The following is a 24,715-nucleotide window of genomic DNA, read 5'->3' on the forward strand; positions in this document are numbered from 1 at the left end:
CATAGAAATATTAAAGATGCTTTATCTGAAACATCCATGAAGGAAATCCTGTGCCTCTGATGAACCTGACTTCCTCAATTTCCTGTTTGCTGCACAGCTGTCTGCATTGGATGGGTCTCAGGGACATTTTTTTGGACATATTTGTGTACCCCGGTTGGAGGCCAGGCTCCTTGAGTTAGAACATAAGGGTCTATAATCTTTAAAAAAAAAAAAAAATCACAATGAAAACAGAAAGAATGAAAAGAAAACAAACCAATAAAGAATCTATCCTGTCATAACATTTGAGGTTCTGGTATTTGCTGGCCTTGGAGTAGGTTCAAAATAAATGAAGGAAATGTGTATTTCATTAAATGCTAATATTTGGAAGATAAGAGGGAAAAAATGATGAAATGCTTCCAAGCACAGTTGTGAAGACAGTGCCTATGTGTGTACATATAAACACACATGCTGGCATGCACACAAACATACAGTCACAATCCTCTCCATTTCAGAATACTGCCATGTAAGAATTACAGGGGAGAGAAAAAAAGATACTTATTTTCCCAGGCCATTGCCCTTCATGTGCATGGCAAGGGCTTTTGCACTTCTCATTGTCTATCTCTTTTCAGACCTGCAATTGAATCCTTTCACAGGGATACATTTTTTTGCAAATGAGACTTGATCCTATAAAAAGTCATTGAGACATACATAAGCGTGTATAAAAAACCTCAACTCAATCCTACACAAAGCAAACTATTCTAGGTGCCTCGATAATAAGGCTAGTTAATCAAAAAATATAACCAGCACATTCCCAGTTGATGGCATACTTGTTGATGGTTAAATTTTGCAATCTCTTCTCTGTTCCACTACAGATGACTCCTGGTAATCCCTTTGCTCCTATCCAACCTAGTCTGTAAAGTTAGGATATAACATGTGTTTGCCTCCTAGGGACACAGCGCCTTGGGCATCAACCAGGGTCATGAAATGCCCAGAATTCTTCTGTGAATTAGCAGACCCAATGCAAGGGAACTAGAACATGGGATTTAAGGCTCCAAATACTCAGGTATTTTGAAGACAGTGGAAAGATGAGGAGCATTTGATGTTTGTGCTTCAAACAATGCAGCAGAGCAGGAACAAAAAATTTCACAGCCGATAGCCAAAGCTTAGATCTTTCACAGCACATCAGAAGATAATGAATCTCTACAGTTTATTTTCATAGATAATTCTAGACAGAGTTTTGGTTCGGGTTTTTTTTTGTGGGGACAGTGGATAGAAAACATTTCACTGGCCTCAGCATTGTTTCCATGCTAGCCTTCAATTCTTTACTGCAAGCCCATAGGTTCTAAAGTTCAGACATTTGTTTTATAACACACACCAAAAAAAGGATTCATTTTGCTATTTGCAGCTGAACCATTTCTGAGCAAACCTGCAGATGGAATCTTACCCCAGGCATAAACCTAGCATGGGAAAACAAAGGCAACAAGTGTAGCAAATAACATAAAGGTATACAGCATTAAAAAAAAATTAAATAAAATCAAAATAAAGTACAAAAGTAGAAGCAACTGGAAAACATGGATGATGACGAAACATATTACAATATGGGCTGTCAGACTGTGGCTTTCATGAAATTCAGTGGTACTCTTAGGTAAAAGCCATTGATCCATGGTAACCTCCCAGTAAGTGGACAACACCTGCCAAGGAACTGCTTAAATGCCATGGTCCAGCTTTCAGGTACAGTTACAAGGCAGCGAGGAGACTGTTTGGTTGCTGATTGGGAAGGCTGTGGAGGCGCAGGGTTTGGCGTTAGACCTCTGCTTCATGGAGAATGTGGTAAATAATAGCAGAAAGAAAGAAAGAAGTGACACATAGTCAGAGTTTTGGTTTGGAGACAGGAGGATCTTAGGGGTCCTGGGAGACAGAGGTGTGGGGTCCTGGCTTCTGGAGGTATAAATGTTTGTTGGGGCTGGAGATCTTAGACAAGTCAGGCAGAATGAAAATATAGAAAAGGAAGCGAGCTGAGGAGGTCCTGGGGGTCATTGGTGATATGATGGTGACATTAGTGTCAGGAGATTTTGACTTTCTTGTGCCAGACCTTGGGCTTCATCAGAACTGTCATTACTTTTATCCCCTCCAGCTCTCCCCTCCTTTTGTGTAGCGTGTAACACACCACTTGACATGCAGATGTGCTGGATTCAAGGAGACTTTATCACTCTGTTGCGTGAAACAGGCATTACCAAACCCCTCTCAGCAACAGACATCTCCAGCACAACATCCCACCCAAGTGTCTCCTCTGTACCTTACGCTGGAGATTAGAAATCAATCAATCCCTCACCTCCAGAAATATTGCCTGCCCAGTAACAACTCATGCATGAACAGAAAATGTTATAACTCTGGTTTTATAACTTCAGATAGAATGGGGGACTAACTGAGGGACAATTTGTCCTACATATTTCTGAGTTATTCACAGTGACTAGAGCTAACTGAAAACTAATTCTGAAAGTTGGGTTTCTGCGTTGTAATTGAAAGAAAACTGGTTTTTGATTAAGATCAGGCCATGTGTGTCCCCCTCAAAATAAAGGAGGAAAACAAAAATTAATTTGGCTGAAATATTTGAAGAGTTAAACAATTTTCATTTTTTACCCCATGGAAAAAAATATTCTCAGGAAACTCTAGTAGGAAAACAGTCTCTGTCTGCTTTTATTCACCAATATTTTTCAAAAGAAAAGAAGCATTTATATCTCATCATTCAGATGGCTTGCTACTTTTCTTCCTTATGTTAGAGCTCCAGTTAAGGGAGAAAAAAATAATCTTGGGGGTTTGTTTTTTGATCTGGTATCATTGGATAAAATCTGAACATCTTAAATGCTCCAGTTTTATATTTTCATGGGTTTGTACTTATTCAGTAATACAGAATCATAAAATCATTTAGTTTGGAAAAGACCTTTAAGATCATTGAGTCCAACCATTAATCCAGCACTACCAATTCCCACTAACCATGTCCCTAAGCACCACACCACATCTTTTAATGCTATAGCAGAGGAGAATCAGGAGTGAGAGAAACTAGTTTCATGCAAAGCAGAACGAGTGCTTTACTACAGAGTTGTGGCTGGATTCTCTGGTGCATACCAATGTGAAAAAGTTTTTCCTTTAGTTGGAACACAAAACAGGAGTTTCTCTCCAGAGAACATTTTTTGGTGTCTGATAAATGGATACAAGGGATATCCCCCTATGGGGGGACAGAGGGGCTCACACAGAGTGTTTTTCTTCCCAGATCCGCACCCCCCCCCCCTTTTTTTTTTCCACAGACTTTTTTAAAAAAGACAGGTTTCTTTTTTTAAATCTGTAGGAGTCTATTATCTTTGAGAACTGATCCATCTACTACTTTTGATCAAAATTGAAAATATGTTAAAGATTACTGGGTGGGAGATGGCACACACATACATATGCACATACACTGCATGATGATGTAAATCTTACGCTTCAAGAAAGCCAAACTAAAAAAGAGAGAGAAATATGATGTATTAACATCAATAAATTGACTTTGATGGCCAGGTTAGCCAATATGCTTTTCTGCAAAATTCAGGAATGTGATCCACTGGGCGCCAATCCAGTAGATCTCTGTGGTGCTTATCCAGAAATGTGGCCCCCACAGGGTGCCCAACACCCTCTAAAATGGATAAGAAAGCTGTTTGTTATCCAGAGGCCTTGATCAGTCCCACAAAGACAGGAAAAGAGGAAAATAGAGATATTCCTTGATGTTTGTGCCTGCTTCTCTTTCAAATGGAATTAATGGTGGTTTAATGGGGTATGAAAGGATGTTTTACTGGAAACAATGAGGAACAATTGTCTAGCTCACGTTTCATTTCACAGGTCATTATTGCATTAAGAAGTAAATCGACCAAGTCCGGTAAATAACAGTCTGTGTTTTGCCCAGAGCTTGAAACCAACAATCTTAGCAGTCACCAACTAATATCTTTGTCATTTTTAACCCTTGCAGGGATCTGCTGGGGGCTAAACAATTATAGTCTTCACCCACCCCTAGCAGGTAAGCATTACTCATTTTATTTCTCATCCTTTCTTCCTGCAAACCCCATGAGGCTGGGTTTTTGCATTGTTGTTTTGTTTATTAGCCAACCTAGCCAACTGTGTGTCTGGTGGCCTTGAAAAACAACACATATTTTAGTGACTGCTGCAGGCGTCTTTAAACAGGCTGCTTCCTCTGCAAAATTAATTGTTGCAAAATGCAGTGCTTCCCCTGTAAAGCTCTGCAAACTAACACTCAGCAGTTTGGGTGGATTATAGATATGCCTCTAAGATGTAAGGAAAATAATATACTTGCAGGATGCAATCCACATTTCTTTTTTTAATTGCATAAACACAGCCATCTTGTCTACTTAAAGGTAACAGCCATCGAGCCTAGAGAGGATGTACGCTGTAGGCTGCTGTCCTCAGCTCTGTCCCTGACTGACTCTGGAGAAGCTCACTTCTCCACTTTCCTCTGTTTCTCCTGAAGCCTTCTGGGCTGACTATTAAAAGCAATGGTTTCTTCCAGAAGGTACCAGAAAAGTTCCTGTATGGTATCTAGTAGTAATGGCATGTAGTAGTAATAAAACTCAACTACTCGCTCAGATTTGTGGACATCACTGAAGCAGGAATGATAAATAAGAGTGAAACAGTCCCTCGGGAGAAAAGGTGTGATGTCTCAGCTACTGAGGTTTAAGGAAAGGTCCTAGATAAGGAACCTGCCTCACTTTTGGTTCTCTGGTGCAGTAAACTCTGCTCTGACCCTGTACACCATTTTCCATGGGACTAACCTCTACACTTACACAACCTTTCCAGTGCATTAGCATTCCACAAGAACAGGCAGATTGGCTGTGAAGGACCAAGTACATGAGTTGGGAGAGAATCTCTCTGCACTAATTACCTCCCTAGTAGTCATTCTCTGTCTTCATCATCAGTATTTAGAAAGTCCTAATTACCAGACCTTCCTACTACAACACTCTGGTCTTTGAACACATAAATCACTGTCAGACCTCAAAGGTTCCTATAGATCACTGAGCATCCTTGCAGAATTTTGAAAATAGGTCCAGAAAGAGCCTTCTGAGTTTTTTTGATCCATCCTTCCCCCACCTCCCGAAAAGATCAGCTCTATCTGGATCATATAAGCAAGTTTGTGTAGCCTCTACTGATAGGGACTCCACAACTTGTTCCAGTGTTTTACTGTCTATTCTAACATTTCCTCACCACATCTCAAAATATCTTGATGAAATTTCAGCCCACTATTTCTGATTATATAGACTTCAGGAGCCATTTATTTCTCTCTACTCCAGAGCAGCCTTTCATATTTTTGAAGGCAGTTCTCAAATCTCTCATTCATCTCTTCTCCTCAAGACAGTCATCCAACTTTGCCAGTCATTCTTCATAGCTTCTGTTTTCCAGATGCCTAACAATTCTTTACACCTTTAACTGTTAGGCTCCTAAATTAATCCATGGGTGATGTGTGCATAAGTTACTCAGGTTTCATGGACCACCATCAATGTTTTATAAATCACAAATTAAGAACCACTACCCTGAAATAGCAGCCTCATCATGTCAACAATAAAAAAGCTTATGCTCAGATTACAGAAAACATTTATATACAGAAGGCTAGATAGGTGGACATCAGATTTGTAACCACACTCCTAAATGAGGATAATGTGGTGGTTTGGGGCACTGAGCTTTTTTTTTAGCTCACAGGGAAACAAATAGGCTCTTCGAGATTTCACAGACTCTAAAAATGGTGTCATTATTCTAAATAACTTCTTAAATACAGGAGTTCAGTTTTGAAAAGGACAAATCTGTTGTTTTATCCTCAGGGATTCAGGCTAAAAGGAGAAGCCAAGAATTTCTGATAGCAATTGTAAGCACAAACTACTTGCCGGCATGTCGTCAAAAACAATTGCTGTCCTAAGGGCTAAGGTTATCTCCCATAGTCAGGGACCTGCCTTTAATATAACTTTTTCCAAATTTCATTATTCCTAATAGATATGTACACGTATTTTACATTTTATGCAACCAAACACTGGTGCATGCCTCTGTAAAAGTACCTGAGGAATTTAGAAAAGTAGGAAGGGCAGTACAAAAAGCTAACCTCCGTTTAGAGCAGTGAATGTGCGAAATGGGTGGGTTTGCCCAAGGTTTTTTTGATTCATCATGAGAAAAGCATTTGGTGCTCTCCATGAGAACAAGCACATGAAGTCTGATAGACTTATACATTTGTACGTATGTATCTATATGTATTGGAGCGAGTCCAGAGGAAGGCATGAATATGATCAGAGGGCTGGAGCAGTTCTCCTGTGAAGAAGCTGAGAGAGTTGGGGTTGTTCAGCCTGGAGAAGAGAAAGTTCCAGGGAGACCTTAGAGCACCTGCCAGTACCTAAAGGGGCCAACAAGAAAGATGGGGAAGGGTTTTTTAGTAGGATCTGAAGCACTAGGACAAGAGAAAATGGTTTTAAACTGAAATAGGGGAGACTTAGGTTAGATATTAGGAATAAATTCTTCCCTGTGAGGGCAGCGAGGCGCTGGCCCAGGCTGCCCAGAGCAGCTGTGGGTGCCCCATCCCTGGCAGGGCTCAAGGCCAGGTTTGACGGGGCTCTGAGTAACCTGGTCTAGTGGAAGGTGGCCCTGCCCATGGCAGGGGGTTGGCACTAGATGACCTTTGAAGGTCCCTTCCAACCCAAACCATTCCATAATTCTATTATGTATATGTATAAATGCATTTCTCTATGCTGACCACATGGACAATGAACAATGTCATTCATCTTATTTCCTAGCTTCAGAATTAAGGAAATAACATCCCTGGAAAAGGAAAAAAGCTATTAGAGGCTGAGATGCAGCTCAGTTTGAGGGAATGTAATTTATAGTATTTCAAAATGGAACTGTCATATGGCCACATCAGCCCCAATGCTGACCTAGTTTGCTAAATCTCCAACTCTGCTCTACTCCTTCATGATTTACCAAAACAAATAATGCAGAGTGTCATTCCTTGGCAGAACTGTCCCCTAAGGCACAGTCTCATGGTGGCATCCAGAAAAAATGTGGGCCTTTCCCAACTGGTGGATTCAACACCCACAGATGTTCCTCACGCTGCCATGCTGCCCTCAGTTAACAGAGCTGATCCTTCAGTTCAGCAGGTTCATCTGTTTCACATCTGATGAGCCACCACAGAAGTATCAAAGATAAATACAAAAATAACTATTTCCCCTTTGGCTTACTTTAAACCTTGTTCTCCCATGAGCATCCAAATAATCCTCCCAACTTTGGTCTCAATTTAATTAAGGTCTGCTGAAATCTTTACCAGTCATGTGTTTTCAGGAAAATTAAGTAAAAGTTACAGGCATTTTCTGATCATATTGGGTTTTGTTTTTATAAAACAATAACTGGGTAATAGCTCTTTTAATGTCCTCCATTGCTACTTTCAACCCATTTTGCATGGGCCATTTATTGCAGAAAAAGAAAATCTCTATTTATGAACAACAACAAAAAAAAAAAAGCTTCAGAGGAAAACAATAAATGTTTCAGGCCAATATTGCATCTGTTTCATTCCTTGCAAATCTACCAAACCTGCAGTCTGTTCTCAAACATCTTTAATTACTACACATGATTGTGCATAGCAGGTGTGGCTAATCATAGTCCTTGGAATATTAAATAAATATGGTACAATATTTTCACCCAGCTTGAGCCCTAAGTTATACTGGCAGCCTGTGTGTCAAAACTATACACTTCCTCAACTATTACTTGAGAATTTTAAGAATAAAAATTACCAGAAGAAAGATGATTGTACAAAAATCCTTCATCCACATCCCTGGGAATTTTAGACTGTTTACACCTAGATCTGACATTTTATCTTTTTTCTGATGAACCCAGCAAACTTCTCCATATTCGTTTACAACATTTGACTTCAATGCTACATGATCTTTCAGAGTTTTTTACATTACCTGTTGACAAAATTGAGTATTTAAATATCTGTGCAAGTTGCTTCAGACAAACTTTTACGTATGAAATACCTACACTTTTATCATCTGAAAATGTACCAATTACCTCTAGAGAGAAAACAAGACTACTGTAGGAATTTCACAGCTTTAGATTTGTCTAGATTGAAAAGAACATAGGAAAACATAGTCTCAGTTATCTGTTGGTCAGATCAGTTGTCCACAACACACTAATCCTCTCACCAATAGATTCCCACTAGAGCTGACTCTTTTTTTTTTTTAATAAAATATTTCTTTAGCCTTAATAATAATAGTAATAATAATAATAGTAATAATAACAACAATATTAATAACAATAATGATAATGATAATGATGATAATAATAATGTTTTGTAAGTTCGTTGTTTAAAACCACAAACATAATTTAAATGTTCAGTAAAGTTCCAAAAAATGCTCCAGGCGTGTTTTTTAATAAAAAAGTAGTATGTAAAATACACACGGCTGATTCTAGTTAATGCAACCATACTGTTCAACCTGTCTAAGCAGGGTGGGGTGCTTTTAAATTAAGAGTCTGGCTGTCATGGTTTTGGAAGGGAATGTGTTAATACAGTGACTGACCTTGGGTGAGTCACAAATTCTGTACTCTGCCTAGGAAACTAGTGTGAAAATATACGCCGATTCCACAGGGGTATTACAGACTTAAATTTCACTGATACTTCTACTGTAGTCAAAGAACTTACAAGGAGGTGCCAGATTTTACTAGTGTAAGGTAGAAAATAAATGCAATTATTCACAGGAAAAGCAAGGAGCGCATATTAACAACAGGAAGAAAAAGTTGCATGATAGCTAAATCCTATAGCCCAGAACTTCATAATCCTTCAGTACACCAGAATTACTCCAGTAAGTGAAAGTAGAAGACAGACTACATCAGTTACCCTATCAAATTGCTCGAATGCAAACCTAAAGATCTTTCTGCATCTCTTTAGAAACCAGCATGGAAGTCATATTGGGAACTCTGCATTATAATTAACAATTTCATGAGACACGGGAAGTTTATTCTTCTGGGCAAATTTGAAGCCATGCTAAAGGGTAAGAATAAGATTGGGATGGACTTACTTTTGGATTTGCACAAGATCACTGAGGGCTGGTGTAGTGGGTTGACCTTGGCTGGACGCCAGGGGCCCACCCAGCTGTTCTATCACACTGCTCCTCAGCAGAACAGAGGGGGAGAAAATAAGATGGAAAAAAACCCCACAACTTGTGGGTAAACATAAAAGCAGTTTATTGAAGCAACAGCAAAAGTTGCACATGTTAAAGTGAAGGAAAACAAAAGATGTTATTCTCTACTTCCCATCAGCAGGTGATGATCAGCAGCCCCTTCCTGAGAAGCAGGGCTGCAGTACACGTAGAAGTTGCTCCAGAAGACAAATGTAGCAAATATCGAATGCCACCCACATATTTCCTCCTTCTTTCTCTAAGCTTTTATATTTGAGCAGCCATCATATGGTATGGAATATCCTGTTGGCCGCTTTGGGTCAGCTGTCCCGATTATGTCCCTTCCCAAAATCTTGCCCACCCGCCGTCTACTGGGGGAAGCAGGGGGGGTTGTGGGGGGAAGGTTGGCGAGACAGCCTTGGCGCTGTGGAAGCACCGCACAGCAGCAGTCAAACCACTGGTGTGATATCCCCACCTTTCCAGCCCCCAGTACAACACAGCACTGTGAGGGCTGCTATGGGGCTCGGCCAGACCCAATACCACTGGACATCTGCCTGCATGAATATGAACATTCAAAGGCACCTGTCCTAACATCTGGAATCCTCATAGTCTAATGTTTAATTACAAATATAAGCTGAGATTAAAGACCTGTACAGCAAGTTGCAATCTTTCAGCTTTGCTTGGAAAGTCAGTCTGCAAGTGAGATACTGGCAGACAGTTTTTCTGATGACCATTTCCTTTCTTTGCTTCCCTTGCCACATTCTCATTTCTCCAGCTATACCCCATCATAATATCTCTCCTACAAGGCAGGATAAAAGAAGTCAAAGAAGTTGTTAAATCACTGATATTTGCTCATTTCTGCTTTTCTTAGTCACTTTATCCCTAAATTGGGTGACTGACACTGGCAATAATTTAATATTCATGTTAGCTCATTTGTTCCCCAAGGCTCGATCCTGGGCCCCATGCTGTTCACCATCTTTATAAATGATCTGGATGATAGGATTGAAAGCACCCTCGCCACACTTGCTGATGACACTAAACTGGATGATGAGGTGTACACATCAGAAAGGAAAACCATCTTACAGAGAGACCTGGACAAGCTGGAAGAGTGGACTAGCAAGAACTATATGAAGTTTAACAAAGACAAGTGCCAAGACCTGCACCTCTAACCAAACAGCCCAGTACAGGCTAGGATCTGTGTGGCTGGAGAGCAGCCTTGTTGAAAAAGACCTGGGGGTCCTGGTGGACAGCAAGATGAACATAATTTAGCAGTGCACTGATGAAGCAACAAAGGCAAAATCAGATCCTGGGCTGCATCCACAGAAGCATTGCTAGCAGACATGGAGATATGACCATCTCACTCTACTCAGTGCTTATCAGGCCACACCTGTGTTCACTTTTGGTCCCTACAATTCAAGAAAGATGCAGACAAACTGGAAAGGATCCAAAGGCAGGCCACAAAGATGATCAAAGGGCTGGAGAACCTGTCCTATGAGGAAAGACTGAATTACAGAACCACAGAATAGTCAGGGCTGGAAGGAACCTCAGATCATCTAGTCCAACCCCCTGCTAAAGTAGGTTCACCTAGAGCAGGTTGCACAGAGTCACATCCAGTTGGGTTTTGTGTGCCTCCAGAGAAGGAGACTGCACAGCTTCTCTGGGCAGCCTGTTCCAGTGCTCTGTCACCCTCAAAGTAAAGAAGTATTTCCTCATTTTCAGTTGGAACTTCCTGTTCTCAACACCTGAGTTAGGTCTTTTCTCCTTGGAGAAGACAAGGCTCAGGGAGGACCCCATCACAGTATTCCAGTACTCAAACAGAAGCCACGAAGGCTCTCTCTTCACAAGAAGCCACATGGAGAAGACAAGGGGCAACAGGCACTATTTGCACCAGAAAAGGTCTCATCTCAATATAAGAAATAAATCTTTTACAGTGAGAACAATCATTCAGTGGAACAACCTCCCTAGGGACATGGTAGAGCTTCCATCACTGGAGGTTTTCTAGATGTGATTGGACAAGATGCTAGATAATCTCTTCTAGGGTCCCTTTTCCACAAGATGCTGGACCAGATGATCTTTTGAGGTCCCTTCCTGCCTGGGCTGTTTTATGTTTCTATGATTATTCAGCCCAAATTACTTCCAAAAATGCCTAGAACCTATCTGCCAGCAGGAAGAAAATGTGTGTCTGCAGGCTCTAGACTAAAACCTGAAAAACTTGGTTTAATCTCTCAGACATACATGTATCAGCCCACTTCAGTTGTGCCCTTAAGGTGTCCATCTCGCTTTGTTCACTAGAAAGGACACTGAAGACAATGGAAGTGGGGTCAGCTGAAGCTCCTACCAGCCTCTGGCCTTCAGCTACAGTTCCACCAAGGGAAGGCAACAAACTTCAATGTCTCTGGGAGCTGTGTGTTGTCAGATTACAGGCATGAGGCAGTACAATAAACAGAGCCCTGTAAATATTGCGGGTAGACAGCAAATGGTCGAAACTAACTGTAGAAGTGATGGTTGTATCAGGTCTCCTTCATGGAGTAGGGCTTTTAATGTGGACATAGAACTCAACTGAGTACACAAACTGTTCATTTACCCTTCATTCCTCAGCTAGACACACGCATGTTTATAGCTAGTTCTGCTGTACAGGTTGTGATTCTGGTATTTCCTGTATTGTGGTACCATTTACTGCTCCAGGCCTGGCCCCAAGCTCTTTTGTAAGAGGTTTGGTATAGAGATGAGTTTTGGGAGAAAAACATTTTGTCATCCAAAAATGGCAGCTCAAAGAGATTAAAATAATTACAAATTCATGTTAAACTCATTAAATTGTTTTGGATAATTTGAAAAATGATACTGTGAAAGTTCCTCATAAATGATTCAGGGGTGTGTGTGCGCTGGAAAACATTTCTTTCTAAACTTTCGCAGCATTATATTTAAAAGAAAAAAGCAAAAAGTACCTTTAGATTGAAAAATAATTATGCTTTGTTTAACTCAAAACCAGTTTTGTTGTTGCTCATTTTTCTTTTAGTAGAAATAATAATAACAAAAATCTTTTATCTGTTCCCTCCTGGTTTGTTGGGGTTTTTTTCTGAATTCTCTGTTTATCCAGAAAACTAAACCTTCAGTTTTATGTGAACAACTCTGCTTCTACAGAAAGCCAAAATAAGAAGACCTGGTCCATTACCCAAAGAACTAAGACAGCACATAAAAGATCAAGCACACAGGAGGAACCCAGAAAGACAAAAGACCAAGCACACAGGAAGACAAAAGAAAAAAAAAAAGTGGGTACATAATTAATTATACATTGCATGGCTTGCTACTGCCCACCTGCAGTGGGCAGATTTCAAGAAGCAAAGTGGCCCTTCCTTGCCTGTTGCATACACACACACACATATATAAATAATATATAACACATTCTATATTGATTGCATTTTCAATAAAAGATGTCATGCGAATTCAGAGGCATTGATATCAAACTGAATGATCCCCTGTGCCTCAGTTATGGCTCTCACAGCTTCTTCCCTATGTATTCTTCTGAGAAAGCATCTTCCTGGCTTTTGCATCCCTCAAGTATAACGCATGTTTTGGTCTGCTCCCCCTGGAGTAATCAAAATATCTAGGAATGGCTGAGGGCAAATAATTTCTAAGCTGATTGTCCAAAATGGAAGCTTAAAGGGAATGTATATATATATGCACCTGGATAAAGGTGTACTTAAGAGGATGTGGAAAGCCAGAGCTCTTAAGTCTCAGAGAAACTTGCGTCCCTCACAAGGGAATGGCAAGGATGTTGTGTAGCTACCTGAGAAGTCTATCTCTTGTTTCTGTGGTTAGTCAGGCTAGCAGAGAACTAGCCACTGCATTGCAGTGCTCTGATGAAGCTGCTGGAAGTGGTCAGAATTACTTAGGTTTGCCACTGGTAACCTGAGTGGTAACTAAGGGTCAAAAGGTACCAGGTGGACACATGGATGAGAGACTCAGCAGGTGGGTCTTGACCACTCAGATAACGTAAGTACCAAATGGTCATCTGGATTCAGGAAAGGCAGTACTTCAGAAAGGCAGATATTAAAGCCAAAAGCTGCTCAACAACATCATAACACCACCATCTCCACTGGCCTTGAAGCACTGTCATGCCAAGGGTGAATCTGGCCCCATGGAAGGCCTGTGGGGGCAGGAAAGGTGAGCGTTTTCTCCTGCTCGTCTAGCATGAGAGCCTGTATTGCAATGTGCAAAATACTCCATACTGCAACTTTCAAGAAGGAGGAGGAGGGGGTAGAGAAGGGAAGAAGGTGACTATGAATTCACCTGCACATCAGGCTGTGCCTTTCCAAATGTCAACATCGAGAGGAAAGGAACTGCAGGTCAGAATGAGAAATACAGAGGAATTTAACACACAGTTGTGAAGGCAGGGGGGGAAAGATCTTCATTCATATTTGGGCAGCAAGAAGAAAACAGCAATTTTGTTACAGCCTCAGAAGCAGGCAGCGTTTACCATATGCTGTCACCTCCATTCCACAAGAAGATAAACCCTGTGGAGTGCAGGTCGCACTGTCAGTGCACTTTAGATGGTGCAGATTCCTGGCACACCTGTGACTGTGTACCAGGGTGTGTTAAAAATGGTATGAATGTAAATAAAATCCATGTTCTGTATGCAAAAAGATGTATGCATTAATATGCAGGTGTTAAGTGGTAATACCGCTAAGGTATCACACTTGCATGCAATTCATAGTCAGGACAGAAAAGGTGGAGTAAAAACCAGTGTGTTTACAACTAAAGAACACATTAATCAGCCCTGTAAGCAGCCAGTTCAAGTGGGATCCTTAGAGGAAAAGCCTTTACTGGGTACACATTAGGCATTTTGTTTAAAGATTAAAGTTCTGGTGTTTAATCAGTATTAGAGTGGGATGGAAAACAGGATTAATTACAGTCCCTTCCATCAGTCTCCCATACCGCTGAAGTCACACATGATGCGCCTTTTCAGCAAAATGTCCGCCTTCAGCAGCAGGCACAGGAAACGCTAATTCTAATTAAAGAGTTTATTTGGAATCAGAGAGCAGAGTTTTAATCAGGATGAGAATGGAGCCTTGCTGTGTGAACCTTCAGAAAGTGGTTACTGAGCAGAATGGGCCTTTTTAAACCAGAGGGAGCGTTCTTTAAACTTCTGGAGTGGGTTTTGAGCTTGATTGTCTCCTCAGTGGGATATGGATGAAAATCCTTGCTGGGCCAATTATTGTTATTGTTTTGCACTTACATAGCATTCACACGGCATGTGTCACTTAATGGTCCCAGAGGGTTTTGCAAAGGGCACGTAAGTTCTGTTCTGTTCTTAAAGTGAATTAATTAAACCCCAAAGGGGCTTAAGGATGCCAGGTGACATGATTCTGCAAGAAGGCAGAGAGGCACTGGTGGACACGGAGCTGTGCAATGAGGCCTGCCAGACTTCTACACTATAATTCACTACATCCATCCTGGAAAGGCATCACAGAATCTGGGACCACCACCATCTCGTCCTCAGCTGTAGGTCTCAGTGAAAGCCTGGGGTGAAATCGTATCCCATGGGTCAAATGTATGCATGACTTTGCAAGCACTGCTGACAGCACAGGTACTTACCAGCTTGCAAGTAGAACTGTATCCATTCAAATTCTGACTTTGGGAAAACAGAAACAGGTGGATCTAGGTCCAAGACACCTCCATCCAAATCCTTGAAAAGCGCCTTCCTCGAGCCTTTGCATCTCTTTTCAGGGAACATGGTGTCTTCAGAAGTCTGTACACTGACAGGTAGGAGAGGTAATGTTATTATGGAGAAGAGAACAAAGGAAACATATTGTGCTTTTGTTTGTAATTTATTTACACTGGAAACAAACACTCCTGCGCATACATGCAATGTCTTAATATTTACCAGATGAACTCACATGCCTGAGAAAAGTAAAAAATGGAAAATTAGTGAAAATGAAAGAAACCTAAGCATACTTTGGCATACTCTGCAAAGACATTCTGCAGCAATATTGATATTTTGGCCTGTTTGTATCCAAACTGACAAAAAAAAAACCAACTCAACATCCTCTCTTTCCAAATGTTGGCTGGGTTTGGACAGAGAAAGTCATCTTCTTTCCAACATAACTTCTATTTCCATATGTCTTCCTCCTTGGGGCTGGTTTTGGCCAGTGTGGACCATCACTGTCCTTAAAACCAGCTATACAGTTGCAGTTTGAGTAACTCTGGATCCTTTTTGGCTTTTCTGATTTGAGGAACTGCGATGATGCAACCATCAATATAACCAGGCAGATGAAACCTGTAGTTGCTGAGTGAAAGAGAAACATGTATTGGCTGTTATGGCATGAAGCGACCAGGAATATCTGTGCTGCAGTGTACAGTGCTGATACAGAACAGGCATTGCTCTTTCACATCCACCAGGTGATGGATTGTTTAGTTATTGCTTACAGATTGGTGTGTGTTGTACATAGTATTTTGTTAAAAAGCACTGGCTGCCCAGTAGTACCTGTTTGCCTTGCTCTTACCTCTGCACTTTGGAACGGGAAAGCCCTCTGAAGGGTCAGAAAATTGCACCTTCCCATAAACAACTATATTTATGCAGATGAAAGCATGAAGCAAGGTTAAATGGCAGAATATATGAGAAAGGGAGCCAGAAGGGCACACACATCTTAAACAAAAGCTTGGAGACTCCTGAAACAAGCAGGAGGAAGATTTACAGTCAGGCCACAGAGGGTCCATCTATCCAAGTCAGCCAGTTTCAGAACCCATGCTTTTCCTAGATCAGCTGGTACAGTCTGTCCGTGTTTGTAGAGTTAAATTCCTTTAGCATTCAAAACAGGATGGTCACATTCAAACTATCAGTTTAGAAAAGTCCTTGAGCAGCTCCTGAGCTATGACACTATTTGGGTCAACGCTAGCTGGCTCATGCCAAAAACAAGCCAGTGACCATGCTAAGAGTTGAACAGTGCTAAAACTCAAGTTCTGATGGCCAGTTCCTTGGCTCTACTTAATTTGCTAGTATTAACATAACCATAAGAAACAAATTAAAGAGACTTCTGCTAAGGATTCAGAGAAGCTTGTTGCAGGTGAAGGAGCCACTTAACATTTCTAAAGCAGAAGCAAACTTGAAAGAGAAATACCTTTCTAATAGGACACAGTGCATAAGGATTGCTATGTTTATAACCCTGTTTTGTTCGTTGTTGCTGTTCTTTCATAATCAGGTGTTTGGGACTGTGTCTGAAAGGATTATTGTCCTAATTTATGTTTTAATAAAAAGATGGGTTTGGAGATTCAATGTAACTTTCGTGGTTTTGATGGTCTTAAAGTGAATTGCACATGGATTTCACCCCAAAGGTACACCTGAGCCAGGGTTTCATCACCTAATCACACATATCTAGTAGTAACTGATTACTCAACCAGTACTGTCTCCCAGACAACAAATAGCTACTTCTCTCTTTCTAATGACAGATTCAGGTCCTAGGAATAGAACTAAACCATACTTTGAAAATAAGACTAATCAGGTTAGCGTTTCAGAGCATCAGTCCAAACAAGGACAAAGCTCTTTTTGGATGCCATGATAATGTATTTCATCAAGTTACATCTAATTTCAAAAAAAGTTTATCCAATTTTATCATCAGTATACTCTCAGGAGGGATTTGTAACTTTAGTGGCTTGAAACAGACAAAAAAGGCTATAAATGTCTATGTAAATCATTAAAAACTGACATCCATGGAGGGAGGTATCTGCAACAGGACATGTTTGTTGGAGGAGAGCTCACCTCACCTGAGACATATATGTGACAGTTGAGATTAATCATTTCCTAAACAAGGGTCTCTATTGACTACAGAAAGAATTTAGTGTTTTCTTTAGATTACACACTTAATTTTTTGATCACTGAAGTGCAGTGAGCTAAATCACATTTTGAGAATTTTAAGTGCTTTTAACTGCATTTTGACTAAAGGTTTAACACAGCTTAAAGGAACTAGTCAAGTGGCCATATCATTCCTATTACAAAATACAATGAAAGACGATGACTTGTAATCCAGAAAAGTCCAGAAAAACATCTTCAGATTACTACATGGTCTTGAAGAAAAATTAGAATTTCTTGGGTTCAGATTGGAACAACCCAATTATTGGTATTTTGAATGTAGAGGTTTACAGGAATGGCAGAGAAACAAATGGGACAATGCCCCCAGCAAACACAGCTCAAAATAGGTAGAGAACAAAGATAGCTAATCCTGACAGCTAGTTCAATTCCTGGACATTTCTCAGAAGATCCAGCGTTTCAGCTGGTTAGGTCTACTAGTAGGACAAGCAAAGTATCTCACGGTGTTGCTATATTGTCTGATGTTTCCATTTCCTCTCTTGCTCTAAGGCAATTCTCACCTTCTCTTTGACAGGACATATCCACAAAGACATCCCTCCAGGATGCTGAAGCATTGTTATGCAGCCACAGCCCAGGTCAAGCTCAGCAGCTGCAGAGGTGGATTAAATAAATGCACGCAGATAATGCACAAGGAGTACTGAGGGATGTAATCACCACAGAGATTTGCCAGACTACTAAGAAAGCATTCAGTTATCCATATGCATTCATCATGTTTGAAAATCACCAGCCCTTGCAGTGGACTCTATTCAGCAGCTCACTAATAGCATAATATTGTGGGATGGACACAAAAGTGAAACATAATGGGAGCTGACAAGCTGGACAGGTCTCAGAAATCTACACTCAAACTAATGCCCAGAGCAAAAAGCAAAAATTCTGGCAGAAGGCTGGAGGGGCTCTAAACATAGCAGTGTGGGACACCTCCAATTATTTTTGACTGGCAAGTGGAGTCCATGCTGGATTTTTTTGCTACTTCAAGGCTTTCCTGACATAGCCTCTGTGCTGTGTTCTCTGGTTGTAATAAATAAATAGGCATGTGGTTTCCATTGGATGTGGTATGTTTAAACTGCTGCAACCAGCAGTGTTTTAAGGTTATAGATGAAGCTTTTCCCTCCCTCTTCCATGTTTCTACATGCACAGACGATATTCTCCCTGGGCAGGAGCAGTTCTGGCAATCATTTGACATCTCACAGCCTGCCTGGTACTGATCAACATTTCCAATGTGATCTTGCAGGCAAAAATCAAGCTCCACTTCCCCAATCAAAAGGACATTCCGTATCTCAGGGGTTTTTGCTGGAGGTCCTGACATTTTCTGAAGCTTGTGGTTGAGAATTCAGAGGTGCTCAGGATGGAGTTTTAAGAAATGGGATATGTGGGGCTTGTTCTGCTATACAAATGTCAGCAAAAGGGGAAATCCAAGAGGATTATTCTGGAGAAGCACCTTGATGGAATCTGAACCTTAAATTTTCAAAAATTGCCCTAGACTAAGTTTGCTAAGGTTTTTCTTCTCTTTTTTTTTCTTTTTTTCTTTGCTTTTTTTTTTTCCCCCCTGGATTTCAGTTTTTCTGTGCATGTTTGATGGCTGAGCCTGATTTTTGAGACAGGAGCAGTCCAAAAGCAGAGACAGAGACAAAGAATGGGACTGCTCTGCAGCTAGACATCCAGTCTAAGCTAATTGCTTAAAATCATTGTAAGACAATAAAAAAAACCAGCTGATACAGAGGTGAAGATGGGCCCAAAACTGAGGGTGCTCTTTTTTTTTCTTTTTCTTTTTCTTTTTTTTTTCCCCCACAAGCCATTGAAAAATATAGTTCAAAATGAAACATATTACCTTGTTGGGTGAAAGTAGAACTTGTCCCTCTCATTGACATGTAACATCCTTGATGACTCTGCTGTGATAAGAGGCATGATGCCTAAATGGTCAGCATTTGACATGATGCAGACATCCCTGTCTTCACTGTAGCAGCTTTTTGTAAAACCAGTAAAGGTGACTTCTGCCAGGGATTAAGAGAAGATCAAGTGAGGAAAAGTGGTTGGGGAAGTGCCAGAAGTAGACAAAGAAAGGCTCTATGACATTTTCCATGTTAAATTGCTCCCGTATGTGTGTGTGTGTGTATACATATATATATGTACAAATAATTTTTGTATCAGAATAATTGCATTGATCATAGATCCTCATAGATCATAGATCTAAAGATTGGCTTTAGAATATTTTGTAGCCACGTTACGTCTTAAGTTGACACAAGCCAAGTCATACCCATATGAAATGAAGTCAAACGAAATGGTAACTGAGAAAGAAACAAAAGTAAGAATGATTAATAAATTTTCATCTGAATGAGTAAGAACCAGTCTAATGACAACATGCCTTGGACAGTTTATCCACTTGCCAGATAAGAACAGAAGATGAGCTGGGTCTGGTAACACAGGGTTGGCTCTGGCACTGAACTGTTACACAGCTACAAAAACCATGGTTTTGCTGCAAGTTTTCTGCAATACCCTGGGCAATTCTGTTTGTCTTTCTCTGATTCCCTTATTCTTCAGTAAAAAGAGGATAATGTATTTTCTTACAGAAGTAGGTAGCAATGAGGGATAAAGGCATGAAAAACTGAGGTATTTAGATCCCACCATGGCAAGCAGCTATTTAAGTTCTGCTAAATGCAAATACTACTCTGGGGACTGTAAAATTCATTTGAACCAAAGACGAGGGATACATAACTGACTTTTATTCCTCTTGTGCAATCCCTTCTAACAATAAAAGCCATAACTGTTTCTGTGCAGCTGTAGTCATTATGTTCTACGCAAATTCTATACAAAGTGTGCTATTCACTTCTCAAACTTGTTATCTTTATTTAGCTAGAGGTAACTGTAGATCAGAGAGATGAATCAGGTGGAAAAATAGATAGTACAAAAGGCAGGCATGTTTGAGGTAAAATATATACATTAGCACATGACATAATTATCCTGCAGTAAATGCAGGAAATGAAAAATACCAAATAATTAATTTCTTTTTAATGAACGTATCAAACTGGTGAGCAATTCTGTTACTAATTCCACTGAGGCTTGGATTTCTCCACCATGACCACTTGTGGTGTGGAAAGCTGTAACTTCAATGGAAAAATTAAATTAGTCAAGAAAAGCAGTGACAGAATAGTCTGCCTAGTGGACATGGAAGACCAACCTTTCAGCTTCATGAGCCCCAGGACTTTTGGACAATGCCCAGTCTTGTGCCATGGGTTTTCTGGCCTTTGGCTGAGAACAGTGGTAAATGTAGGCCATAAAATCCCAACACGGCCTCTTAGAGGGTAGGATGGTGGTCGATCCTTGGCTGTTAGATCAGCTGAGTGAGGCTTGATCCTGTCTGTGATGCAGTCAAAAGTTGAGCTTGTTGCCACAATGATGGAGTTTCTAAGCTCTATGAATCTTTTCCCCGTGTGGCATTGCATGGCGTAGAGACAGTACACTACTGGCATGAGACCCACGGTGTTGTCCACCAGCACCACATTGTCCATGACGACGCTGCTTCCAAGATGGAACATGACACCATAGTCATAATTCTTATAGGATAGAAAGCCTGTGATTCTAGTGCAGGTCTGAAATCCATCTTCCTGATAGAGATGAATACCATGGAGACATGAATGAGCCACATTTTCACTGCAGTACTCTCTATCTAACAAACAATCTTGGCCCCTGACATGGAAGCCAATTCGCTCAGATCCTGCCACAGCATTGCCACAGAGGGAGACACCAATTACAAGGTTCACCTTGATGGCAGCAACCCAGTTTAGTGAGCCTTCTGGCTGCCTGCTCAGAATAACAAGGTTCCTGATGAGAGAATGATTTTGCCCTTCCAAATCAATGCCAGGTCCAACTGTATTGAACACCACATTATCATGCAACAAGATCCAGCTGCTCATGACCGCTTTAATGCCAGCTCCGCAGCTACTACTGATGCTGGATGACACCATTGAGGACTTTTGAGATATGTTCCTGAATTCGACGGCAGAAAGCTGAGGAGGCCCAAAGTTCAAAAATTCTGTATTTAAGATTTGAAGGACACCTGCAATGAGATAACTATAGTGAAACAGAAGCTTACAAAATTACTTAAGAACTGGTAAGGGTGACAGCCATCTAAACAGTACTCAGGCATATAATAGTAGGCAGTCTTTGCCAGTGTATTGCCAGCAATGGATATTTGTTAATAAATATATATAAAGTTACAGTAGAAAACATCTAACCACAGAACAGACCCTCCTAAAATATATCCCATTATGTATGAAATATTATTAGCACTCAAGTTTCATACATGTTGCAGAGTCGTAGTTCACTTAGAGTTGCACAGCACTTGTGAACGGATACATCCGTTCTTAGACTGTACTTTCTCAGGCAGAACTGGTCTGGTCAAGGAGGACAGGTGAATCTCAAGTACCTTCAAACTCTCTTCCACCAGAGTCTGTAAAACGTCCCACCAGCACCCTCCCAGTGCAAACCACATCAGATTTTATCAGTATGTTCCGTGTTAAGAGTCCAACCTCCGCAGCCAAAGGGATGCGTCTACCGTCTTCTGTGTCATGGGAATGCCCTGGAGAGTTTCAAGAAAGAAAATGTGATAAGTGTCTATCATACCTATAAACCATTGCTTTGAGGGACATAAAGCCTGACAGCTTATGCTCAGCCTCTCTTCAGAATATGCGCTGACATTCAGGTGTGTTTTTCCTCCAGCACAATCTACATGCATCAACACAAAAACATAAAGGCCACCTGCCCATCAAATATTCACCACGCACTTATATTTTACCAACATTTTTCATTTTTAGAAAAAGAATGTGCTAAACCTTTTCCCTGCGGTGTGCAGATGCCAAATCAATGAACAGATTCACACTTCATCTTTTCTAAGCTATATGTGCTGGAGTTATTCTTCAGTATGCTGCAGAGCTGATCTCCATGAATTCTCATTAGGATCAGACCAATGACAACGCTAAAAACAACTTGCACGGAGTCTTGTTGTGGTTGTGTGCATTTTCTAAACAAAGCCTTCCTAAACGAGACTTTTGAGAGAGTTTATGCAGATGTCTAGCTTGGAATTAGACTCAGGTGACTTCAGATACCTACAGATATGATTTACTTATCCAAACTGGTTTTATGCACAATGGAGAGCAATAGGCAATTCTCAAGTGTGATTTGTTATCTATTTTATACATCTGCTTTAGGGGGAGATTAAATAGAAACCAGAAGTATGTGGTTTTTTGCTTTGATTATCAAGGGAGCTGAGATTGACTAGCTCATGTGTGAACATTTACTGTAGATATCTACATTTGCCCAGGTGAATCCCAGTATTTATGTAGCTCAGTTCTCCCATGAGTCCTTTTTTTCTTTTTTTTCAGCTATATCTAACAACTTCTGCAGTACTCAATGTGTATGCAATCATTTCATCTCAGGATACACTTATTATATCTACATTAGCTGAGAAAACAGGTTAAGAATCATTCTCTGGCCCCAAGACTGACTGGCAGGGTTCTTCCTTCCCTCACAAAAAAAGAAAGGCAATGTACAAACTACTGGAAATGGAGTCTAGATGTGTTATCTTTTGAACTACTTTTTTATTATTATTATTTTCAAATGCAACTGTCATACAAAATGTGCCATGGAGGCTACTAGCATTTAACACTGAGGACAATTGTAGAATAGGGCCCAGTTCCAAGTGTTAGCACAGGTACAGCCAATTAAACCACACGTTGTTTCTGAACCTTTTTATCCATCCTACTAACTTCCATGCCAATTAGCTTGACTAAAGACTGAATTAAAAAATACATTGCTATACACAGGAAAAATCCTGGGTTTGGAACTTCACAATTTGATCTGTTAATAGAAGTTTTTTTATTTTGTTAAATAGATGGTGATAGATTTACTTTATAGGTTGAAATAAAATTAAATAATCTATTTTTCCACCTAAATACAGATCCCATATAATCTACACAGGAAATAGAGTTACATACATATTTTATGTTTATTTACATATTGGATTACAAATATATTAATTTCATGCCATGGAATTGGTAAAATTTTGCACTTAAAACTCCATGGATCTAACTATCCTGAAATTTGAAAAAAAGGATTTTTTTTAATTTTTCAGGTTTTGAAAAATCACAAAAATTGTGCAAATGGTCTTAAAAAAACCTGTATTTTTTCCCTTTACTTTCAGTTACTTTCTCTCTTTGTTAACCAGTTCTACTTAAAACACCAAACACCACAAAGTTTTCTGAAATTATTCAGCACTGAATTCAGCATTAATTTTATTCCCAGAAATTTATGTTAGAATCAGCCATTCTGTGCAATATTGAGGATCATGTTTTTAGCAGATCAAAACAGAAAGAAAAAGCAAATGGAGGAAGACATGAAAATACCTCAATAAAGTAGAATTGATCTTGGTGAGGTATGAAATGGAAAGTCAATACTTCAGAAGAAAACTCTCAAATGGAAAGGCAGATTCCTTACCAATGTGCCTGTGCAGAAGGCGTTCATGAATTCTTATGCTATGACCATTGACTTCTTTAAGTGTAACTACTTCAGCTTGGTGGGCTTCATAGGAGGAAGAGCTGATCACAATATTTCCACCAGAATTCCAGTCTACTTCGTCCTCCACAAAAATCCTGTCATGGCAAGATATTAAGTTAATGTCATTACAGTTATGAAAGTTATGCTCTCAGATTTCCTAAAAAATGAACATCAGTTTTGCCTAGGCAGCTCTCAGAAAGAATCCACAGGCTATGCTTTAGGAAAAGCCCCTTTAGGGCTTTCTGCAAAAACAGATGTCTAAAATATGTGGAAGGAAATTAATCCTGAAATGTCTATTTCACACCACTGATTTACAAGGTATACTGTTCCAGTACGGAGTTGCAGGACTCAATTACGTTGCCTCCTAAAGATGTGTCAGGCTATTTTTGGTGCCAGGAATATCCTAGAGCTGAAAGTCAGCTTCGAACTTAGACAACAAAATGTAGGTTGTGTAGGGTTGTGTATGTGTGTGCACTTGGCCTTAAGCTTCTGCTATAGTTGATGGATACAGTCAGTATTGGGTGGAAGGCAATTTGGCCCTCTCTGAACTGGGCACACAGAGCACAATTTGATTCCCTAAAGAAGAGCACCTCTTGTTACCTGACAGGTTCCAGGATATTTAAGGCATCAGCTGGTAGATATGATAGGAGTTGTTCATGGAGAGTGTTCCTGGAGACACCAGTGGAAGCCATGGAGGGGACTTAAAGGCACCTCAGATGAGCCCCAAACCTGTGTTTAGGTACCTGAATCCTGCCCTTAGCAGTGGCAAAGTCCTCTAGGCTCCAGCACCGAGAACTCTGCTGACTCTACCGGGAGCTTAGTTACCTTCTTAAACATTACACAGACACCTACATTTATCTTTTTCAATTGTCAACTAAAAATCTCCATTTGCATTCAAAGCTCTATCTGGAGGTCAGCAGGGGTTTAGCTTCACATATAGAAAATAAAAGCATTTAATGGAAGCAAAATGGACAATGATCAGTTTTTATATATATTTGATAAACACCTTTTCCTATTACAGGGCGTGGTCAGGTGTCCTGTTATTGGTGCTGGCCAGGTGATGGTCTATACTGCTCAGGTGATTGTTGAGAAAGAAGACCACCGAATGAGTTGAGAAAACACCTCATCATGCAGTCAG

General features: G+C 40.3%; 1 protein-coding gene across 4 annotated transcripts in view; it reads right to left on the minus strand.

The window, feature by feature from the left end:
- Positions 1 to 24,715, minus strand: part of PKHD1 (PKHD1 ciliary IPT domain containing fibrocystin/polyductin) — a 275,282-nt gene that overhangs the window by 59,036 nt on the left and 191,531 nt on the right. For all 4 annotated transcript variants that reach the window (XM_040598035.1, XM_040598036.1, XM_040598034.1 and 1 more), the window contains 5 exons: positions 23,518 to 23,672; positions 21,452 to 21,604; positions 20,204 to 21,082; positions 18,857 to 19,019; positions 14,760 to 14,920 (listed from right to left, as the gene is read on the minus strand). In XM_040598035.1, the coding sequence (XP_040453969.1) occupies positions 14,760 to 14,920; positions 18,857 to 19,019; positions 20,204 to 21,082; positions 21,452 to 21,604; positions 23,518 to 23,672 (1,511 nt within the window). The remainder of the gene's footprint in view (positions 1 to 14,759; positions 14,921 to 18,856; positions 19,020 to 20,203; positions 21,083 to 21,451; positions 21,605 to 23,517; positions 23,673 to 24,715) is intronic.

This window comes from Falco naumanni, chromosome 6 (genome assembly GCF_017639655.2).
Source record: "Falco naumanni isolate bFalNau1 chromosome 6, bFalNau1.pat, whole genome shotgun sequence".
NCBI classification, from domain to species: Eukaryota; Metazoa; Chordata; class Aves; order Falconiformes; family Falconidae; genus Falco; species Falco naumanni.